The 8,846-nt window shown below is 30.6% G+C and overlaps 1 protein-coding gene and 1 long non-coding RNA gene across 3 annotated transcripts; one reads left to right on the top strand and one right to left on the bottom strand.

Moving 5' to 3' along the window:
* Positions 1-325: 325 nt before the first annotated feature.
* LOC126884846 (uncharacterized) lies at positions 326-1,122 on the bottom strand. Its single transcript, XR_007698160.1, has 2 exons — positions 738-1,122; positions 326-666 (listed from the first exon to the last, which is right to left on the bottom strand). It is a non-coding gene; the product is annotated as an uncharacterized LOC126884846 (long non-coding RNA).
* Positions 1,123-1,187: 65 nt separating this feature from the next.
* Positions 1,188-4,445, top strand: LOC126885042 (uncharacterized). 2 transcript variants are annotated; one of them, XR_007698246.1, is made up of 3 exons: positions 1,188-1,240; positions 1,801-1,970; positions 3,287-4,445. XR_007698246.1 is itself a non-coding variant. In XM_050651469.1 (2 exons), the coding sequence occupies exon 2, from the start codon at positions 3,775-3,777 to the stop codon at positions 4,351-4,353; it is 579 nt and encodes a 192-aa protein (XP_050507426.1). In that variant the 5' UTR covers positions 1,438-1,970; positions 3,287-3,774; the 3' UTR covers positions 4,354-4,445. The 2 variants fall into 2 exon arrangements, 1 of the variants encoding a protein (XP_050507426.1); XM_050651469.1 differs by lacking the exon at positions 1,188-1,240 and having other exon boundaries at positions 1,438-1,970.
* The last annotated feature ends 4,401 nt before the right edge of the window (positions 4,446-8,846 follow it).

The following is an 8,846-nucleotide window of genomic DNA, read 5'->3' as shown; positions in this document are numbered from 1 at the left end:
CGTGTCTTGGTTTGTTTATTTCTACTGCATCTTGAATTTAGTATAGTATATTTCTATAAATATTTAGGTAAATTTAAATAACAAAACAAAATATAATATGTTATTACCACTGAATGTAAAAAAGATTTAAGTACAGTGAAAACTATTAAAACTCTATTTTGTGAAAAGTTACTATCCACAAACTTTATTTAGCAATAATGTATCAAACCTGGTATTACCACATCTGCGAAAGACAGTACCTCCGTAGACTAGGGTAGGTTTGTGACTATGGCCACTAATGTAGACACAATGAAATTCCAGGCTAATGTATGTAGGTAAGTGTAAATAATATGAAATGGAGATTTATTATTTTTATAACAATACAATAATTTCGATGGTTAAACAGATTAGGTTAATCTTAATTCTACAGATCTATTTATTCTTATGAGATCTTTCCTTAGAACACTTAGAAATGAAATGCACATTGTTTCTCACTGGCCCTGGGAATAAAAATTAGGGTTACTATTGATTTGTACACCAAGTTACTTCAGGCAGGTAATATTTTATATTAACCATATACTTTGTTTCTATAAATGTTTAGATCAATTAAAAATGGTCTTCATTTGCCAATCTGTTAACATTTTTTTCAACTCATGTACTGAATGTTCCATTAATTTCACATCTTCCCTAAAACAATATCAATGTAAAATCAAAAATATTCCTTTCATGATTGCATTTATTTTTGGAACTTTACATACCTTATACTTACATTTAACAAGAGTAGAGGCATGTTTACATTTTCCACTATTTTCTGCTTTACAAGAACATAACATTTGGCTAATGCTCATGCCATTTGTGAAAGATAGGGTTCCTTTAATTTCGTGGGGATTGGACCTTACTGAAGGAATAAACCATATATTTTGATGGTATGCTCAGAACTTTCCTCTATTTTTCCAGCCAAAATAAGATGACCAGAGTTTAAAACTTGTTTTCCTTCTAAAACTTCTGGAATTTTCAGTACCCAAGAACTTCAAATATCCCACGATACTACTTAACTTCATGACTAAAAAATAGAACCACATAGAAAATAGAACTTCAACAATTTTAAAAACAAAACCAAACAAATTTGTTTTTGACAGAATGACTTGAATGACAGACGATTTGTGACGGAACGGAACAGTAAATTAGGCAACATTGTATTCCAACCTGACAGAATCAAAATTAAAATATCAAAAAGTGTGTTCCAAACATTTTATTCAAGGTTTGTCAATAATTTTCTATTGGCTCCGTGCGTCTCCCCTCTACGTACAGTCACGTGATACGCTGTCAGATTTTGTAAGGACGTTTTAACATTGAGTCTTATGGGATTATTTTGTTAAACTTGAATATTTTATTTTGTAGTGATAATAACCGAATACAATTGTTAGAATTCATTAGTTATTAATTTATACTGTAATTTATAGTGCAACAAAATATTTTCTTTTTCGTTAATAAATATTTATTGACATAAACTGCGATAGTGAGGTTATGCATACAAAATCAAACTGATAATCAATATTGGAAAGTGAAGAATTTATAGTGCGTTTTTATTTTCTGTTTATATTAATACATAATATCACTAGCGTGACACGGCATTTTTTTAAATGTCTCATTTAAACATACACAAAGCGTCCTTATAAAATTTCAAAAAACCGCCACCATGAGCAGGTCGGTCGATTTTGCTTTGACACTTTGTTAACGCTCGGAGCGAATAAAGAAATAATATCAATCTTAATATATTTCAATAAAATATTGTATCTACGTTATATAATTTTGTTTTAGGACAACCTGCAAAACTTGAAGATGTAAATGATCCTGATTGTATACCAACCCAAAATATGGGTTACTCTAGGGGACCTGTAAAACGAAAGCAGGACTTTGAAAGACTGGAAAGAGTAAAGAAAAGATCTTCCACAAAGGTTTCATAAGAGGACAATGATACATTTATTGAGGTATACTATACTAATTAAAAGGGAATGTCATTAACTTTAAATTGATTTGGAATTTAGGGGATCCGTACAAAGTTTCGGCTACAATGCTATTTAAATCGGATTCATTCTTTTCGAAACCTGAGAAAACTAATAAGTATTTTTGAAAAATTTAAACGCAGAATGAAAAATTACTTTATTACCGAGGGCGAAAGTCCCTGAAAAACTAAGAGAAAATGTAGTGTGTTTTTTATTTTAAAATATCTCATTCAAAAGAAAACTTTTTATTTATTCTAAGGGAATTTCGGCCCTTGATAACAATTTAGTCTTTCATTCTGCGTTTAAATTTTTTAAAAATATATATTTGTTTTTTCAGGATTAAATAAAAATGGATGCCCTGTTTCTGGTGATATTTTCCAAATCAAACATTCGTTATCTTTATCATACAACGCACTGAGTCGAATAGAATATGGTGACAAGACAGTGACAATTTTAAATATTTGACATGGCATCAGGAATATTTTGAGTTATTGATTAAATAATATTGATAGTGTATTTGATGAATAATTGATTGAAGACGTGAACTTAATAAAAAGTTATTTATTGTTTATTATTTATGGAAGATCCAAGCAGGGAATACACCAGTATATATTCTGTGATCCAAGTATTTTGTTGTTAAAGATGTTCAAAATTGTAAGCGTTCTATAGTAACAATATATTATTAAAAAATCACTTTTTCTCGATTGAGTGTTAGTTTTTGTTGTACAATTTATAAATTATTACAATCACTGACTACATAGCTAGTGAAAAAATTATCATATTAATTAACTGAATTAATAATTTATGCCATTATGCAAGTAACAGTTATCCAAGAACTTTCAAAAGCCATATCTTTAAAGTTAATGATGACATTGTCAACTAATGTTTACATATCCATACCAGTGAGAATTTTACTACACATAATTTGCCGTGTAAAGACAGAAAAGATAGGGATAGCAGTAAAATATTTGCGCCTACACTCTTAAAGGAAATTTTAATTATAGAGATCAGTGTATAATAGTCGACAGTACATGTAAAAACCTTAATTACTTTGTTACCAATGTTGTATCGGATTGTGAAGACATTATAAAAGATCTAGGTATTCAGTTTGACTCACAACTAACCTTCAACATTCGTATAAATGCTATGGTCAATGTAAAGTATATGATTTTATAATGAGAAACTGTCATAAGTTTGATATTTTGAAATTAAAACTGTTGTATTTTTGCTTAATTCTGTTAAAGCTTGCATATGGTTCCACTATAAGGATCCCAATTTATAATCAATTATGTTTGTTACAGAATGAAAACAATACAGTAAGTGAAAGTAACACTACAGCAATGTACGAAGACAGTACTGGAACCGAAACTCAAACTGAGTTAACCTCAGATGATATTGAACAGATGGCTCAACAATTAAAATTTTCAAATAAAAAAATTGACGAGTTGACTCGCAGAATTAATAAGACCATTTTAAGTTTCGAGTCACTAGAAAGGGACAATCCGAAATGGATATATTATACCGGTTTAAATTTTTCTGTTTTGAAGTCAGTATTTGACAGAATTAAACCATTTATTCCATCATCCTCAGTAACTGTTTTAGATCCCTCTCAACAATATTTGTTGACATTGATGAAAATGAGAATTAATCTAGATTTTAAATATTTGGCCTACCAATTTGGCATTTCTCAATCGACATGTTCCACCTATTTTAATACCATCATCTCGATAATGTATCAAAGATTTAAAAATAGCATAAAATGGCCAGATCGGGAAATTATTAAAAAAACATGCCTTCTTGCTTTAGAGAAGTCTTTCATGATAAGACCACAATTATCATTGATTGCTTTGAGGTGTTTATCCAAAAACCAGCTAGTTATTTAACCCAGCACCAAACATGGTCAAACTATAAACATCATAACACAGTTAAATTTCTTATTGGAATTACTCCCCAAGGCTGTATTTCATATATCAGTAAAGCATGGGGAGGAAGAGCATCAGATAAACAAATAGTAGAGTTCTCTGGTTTTTTGGATAAAATAGAACCCCAAGATATTGTGATAGCAGATCGAGGTTTTTTGATAAAAGAATTTTTAGATGTGTTACAAGCAAAGCTAGTAATTCCAGCTTTTACCACGGGGAAAAAACAATTGCTTCCACTAGAGCTGGAAGAAACTAGAAACATTGCACAGGTTAGAATCCACGCAGAAAGAGTTATTGGCTCCATTAAAAATAAATTTAATATTTTTTCAGAGCCACTTCCGATTTCTATGTTAACCCATGTTACTGATAGTATAAATATAGTTAATAAGATAATTTTTATAGCATGTGTTTTGATTAATTTATGCCCTCCTAGTGTTGCAATTTAATTAAATTTAACCTATTTCACCAGATCGTCGCCTTTTTAGTATTTCTTTTAATAATTTTTGGTACACATCTGAAGTGTCACTACGAAAAACAATCAATGACACCTTTGGCCAAAACCAGGATATATATGCCATGTTGTCGAGGTTGTCAGTTCAGGGTTACCATGTCTAGGGATTTTCCCCGAATCTAGGGATTTTTTGAAGCTTTTGGAGCTCTGGAGGGATTTTTTTTTAAATCTAGGGATTTATTAAACTGTGCTGGCGCCATTTTTTGTTGTTATTAAATATCTTTTTGTTCAAATATTATTATTATTGTCATTATTTATTCTTCCCTGACATAAATATTTCTAAGTAAACATTAAAACATTACCTAATCAATGATTAAAGTGGATTAAACATAGTGTTTAATAGGTTATAAATTAAATTGACAGCTGTCATCTGTCAATTTCTTCTTTTTTTAGGTTAAATTAATACGATTTAGGGATTTCTAGGGGAAATTGAACCTCCCGTCTAGGGATATTCTGAAACTTCATCTGGCAACCCTGTGTCAGTTAGTTTTGAATATGGAGACCTACACAGAGGAGAGGAATCGAGATAGGACGACCTTGAAATTTTTGTACACAATTTTGCCTGTTTGCTTGGTTTCTCGCTAGGGCGGCGGTGGCGTAGAAATAGATGCTACTTTTGCATTGGAGTGAATGTGAAAATTTCGAAAATAATTAATTATTCGTAGTTAATATAAGATTATTGGTTTTGGTGGTTAATATTATTTAAATATGAGTGCCAAGAAAGCTTACACTAAAAGAACTTGCTTCGTACCGGGATTTATATCGAGTTATCGTTCCGATAAAAAATTCAAAAGGGAACTTAACGAAGTTAATAAAGACTTTTTATAAAGATTTGTCTTTATGTTATTTATAACGTTCGTGGATTAAACCTATTCGTTTGTATGTTATTTCCTTCGGTGTAAATAAAATTTGTGCCTATTATTGGTTTTTATTTTAACCTGAAAATTATAGTGATAATAGGTAGGACGATCTTGAAAGTTTTTCTGTCGAAACAATGCATTTTTTGAGACAAAATATTTCACAAAAATTAACATTAATTTTATAAAAGTCAGACTATCGTCTGCGTAGTTTATAGACATATATTTTTATTAACTAAATTTAAACATCTGATAGGTAAGCTTTCAGAATATAGATAAATGAAGTATTAAAAAAAAGCAGTTTAAATTTTGATAAAAAGAATACCTAATTAAAAAAAAATTTATCAATAAACTTCAAATTATTTAAATAACTTTTTAAACTTTTTAAAAACAATTACGTACAGTTAAGTCAATTTTTTCAACTAACAAACTTTTTAATATCAGTTACAAAGATATTAAAAAATTAATTTGCCGTTGAAATACCATTGGTATATAAATGTGGCAGTTAGATAATGTGACAAAATATTTCCGCTTCAAAATAAGCTGTCCTACATATTAAAGTAATGACAAATTTAAATTTGATGTCACATCTCCATCTACAATGGTATATAAAGAATACACTTTTTACCACACGTCGATATGTTATAAGGTTAAAATAATTTATTTTTGGCATAAAACATATTCAGCTACAATCCACCAATAAATTAATGTCTAATTACGCTAAAAACAAAAATAAAATGAGTTAAATATTAAATAAGTCCATAAGAGCTAATGTATTTGTAGCACCTATTCGAACACTTGCGCCTCTAGCGGCGATTGCTGAAAGTTGAATTAGAGGTTGAAAAGTTAGCCCACAAACGAAGCATTGCGTTTCCACTCCTTCTTACAGGTCTCCATAGTTTTGAATTATAAATAGCTACAGCAAGAAAAGGTTTAGGGGAGTCAATGTAGATCGAAAACTTGCATTGTTTCAGACAAAATCAAACAAGCTTATATTTTTCTCAAACTTTTTTTGTTGGTTTTTAAATATGTTAAAGTAAAAAGCTCTACTTACAGATTTGGCCGCTAATTGTTTAAAGAATTAAAACTCTTTTGTATACTTAAATAATTTTAAAAATATTGAATTCATCATTTTACAAATCTTTGTTGTGGGGAAGCTTGCAGTTCTGATGATCTATTGTTGTTAAATCGGTATAATATAAACAAAATTGGGCATTTTTGTCTGTTTGATTTATAAATAAATAAACATTTTGCTTTATGTTGTAAAGTACTTTATAATCAACTATTTTCAATGGGAAATAAGCCACAATTTTACCAAAAAAATGATTTTATTAACGTTTCGACGCCCAAGTCGGGTGTTGTCAAAATACAAAATATTAAATTAAACAAAAATGTTATTGCTTAGTAAAAAATTCTTCTAATAATTTATTTAATCTGACTCATTTATATCAGCAATTCAGACATATATTATACATTTTAATGAAGAAGATTTTAAAATGATATTGCCAATATTGATGAGTTGCGTTCCTGGGACGACTTTACTAAAAGATAGTAAATCATCATATTATCATTCGAAAGTGGTAGGTTTATTGGTCAAAAGGTGGAGAATAAAAGACAAAGACTTCGGCTACTTCATCTATTTACTGAAGACATTTTTGTTCACTAATTAGTGAACATTATCAGTCTACAAATGAGTTTGATAAATAACAAACATCCATAGAAAAAAGCAATGCAACTAGCAAGTTGTAAGTAAAGCAGCTAGTGAAACGAACCATTGAGAAATGTAAAATATAGACATTAAGTTTGTAAAAAACTAAGTACAGTTAACAATTTAAAAACCCGTGTTGAGCTGCCCCCCCCCCACTTGCAAAAATTAAAAAACAAATAGCCCTGATTTATGAGCTATTTATGAGCTCTTATATTCCGCAAACTAAAAATTTTGAGCTCGTTCCACTGAGCAGGAATTTAATACCCTAGTGGGGGGGCTGAGTCAGCCCCCCCACTACTTAAAAATAGGAATATTGAATCGGTTTTTGCGGCAGAATTACGAGCTATTTATGAGCTCTTGAAATTATATAGTTTCGATTTTTGAGCTCATCCCCTTCACCCCCAAACAACCCTTTAATTGATTTAACTTAAGAGAAAGATGCTGAGAAAACTTAAAATATATCGTATTGCGAATATAACTCCTATAGCTTATATACTCTAAGAATAAACTATTAAATCAAGAGCATTTCGATTATTGAGCTACAACCCCTTCGCCAGAAAACCACCCTATCTTCCCGGCTTAAGAGAAAGTTGTATTTAAAATGCGTTAAACTAATTATTTGGCGACTACATATCATTTAATAATTTATAAGCTTCCAAATTACGCGCATTTAGATCAGTAAATTGCAATTTATTTTGTATAGTGCAGTCACTGAAGGTAAAAATCAACGATTACCTTCAATTTCGGTGAACCTTCATCGATTTTCACGAAAATTGGTCAGTGGTTAGAGGATACGTCAAGAAACAAAGGTGACATGGTACCACCTTGCGCCTTTACCCTGAGGGTGGATCCCGCCCCTTCTCGGGGGTGAAAATTATTTTATAAAAAATAAATGCACAAATCAATAAAAGAACAAATTAAAAGCAAAATTTATTATATAAAGTTAATAAAATAAGTCAATACTTTTTAAGTTATTAAAGATCAAAGATTTTAATTATTTGTGAAAAAAATGCATGTTTTGAAAAGGTTTTTTGTAAATCACTGAAAAACTTTAAGTTTTTACAAAAAAGTTAATAGTAGTTTAATTCGTAGGGTAGGTGGGGGCAAAGGTACGCATTTTCTAAATTTTCATCTCTAGTGAATCTCCTAATGCTTGAATTGGCACGGAGTATAGATGAAAGTGAAATTGATACATTTTGTAATCATATTAGGCAAGTGGAAATTCTTCAATATCATTTTTGTAGTGTTGATAACTTTTTGAAAAAAAAAATGTAAATGCGTACCTTTGCCCCACTCAATGGGGCAAAAGTACGCATGTGCGTACTTTTGCGGATTTGGGACATTTTGCGATTAAGATAAAAGTAGCTGATAGATTATCAAGCTCAACTTGATATTCATTTTGAAGATTGACTTGAAACATGCATTTGCCAAGTCTACTTCACTGGGGGCAAAGGTACGCACTGCGGACGTTTGCCCCGTTTGTGTGCATTTTGTGGGAGTACTTTTGCCCCATCCGGCAACCAATAATATATCTAACCTCAATATCAAACTATGCACATGTGAACTTCAAACTGTCATGTGGAAGAAGTCTTCTAACAATAAACTTTCAACATGCCTAACCAATAATAATCTGAGTTTGAAAGATTAAGAATTGGACTCAATCAATTTATAAGAAAAATTAGATCAAAAGGTACAAAAATCATTTTCACCTCATTTTTGTTGTTATATTCGCCCTGATTGCGCCAAAGTTTCTCATCCAATGCTACTGAGTAGTACACACATATGCAACAAGATGCTGTCGCCAACATATAAGAAGTTACTGAAAAATGTAAGTGCGTACCTTTGCCCCGTGCGTACCTTTGC

The sequence above is a fragment of the Diabrotica virgifera genome, chromosome 5 (assembly GCF_917563875.1).
Source record: "Diabrotica virgifera virgifera chromosome 5, PGI_DIABVI_V3a".
Taxonomy (NCBI): Eukaryota; Metazoa; Arthropoda; class Insecta; order Coleoptera; family Chrysomelidae; genus Diabrotica; species Diabrotica virgifera.
Note: the sequence above shows the minus strand (reverse complement) of the source record. Positions and strands in the feature narration are given on the sequence as shown.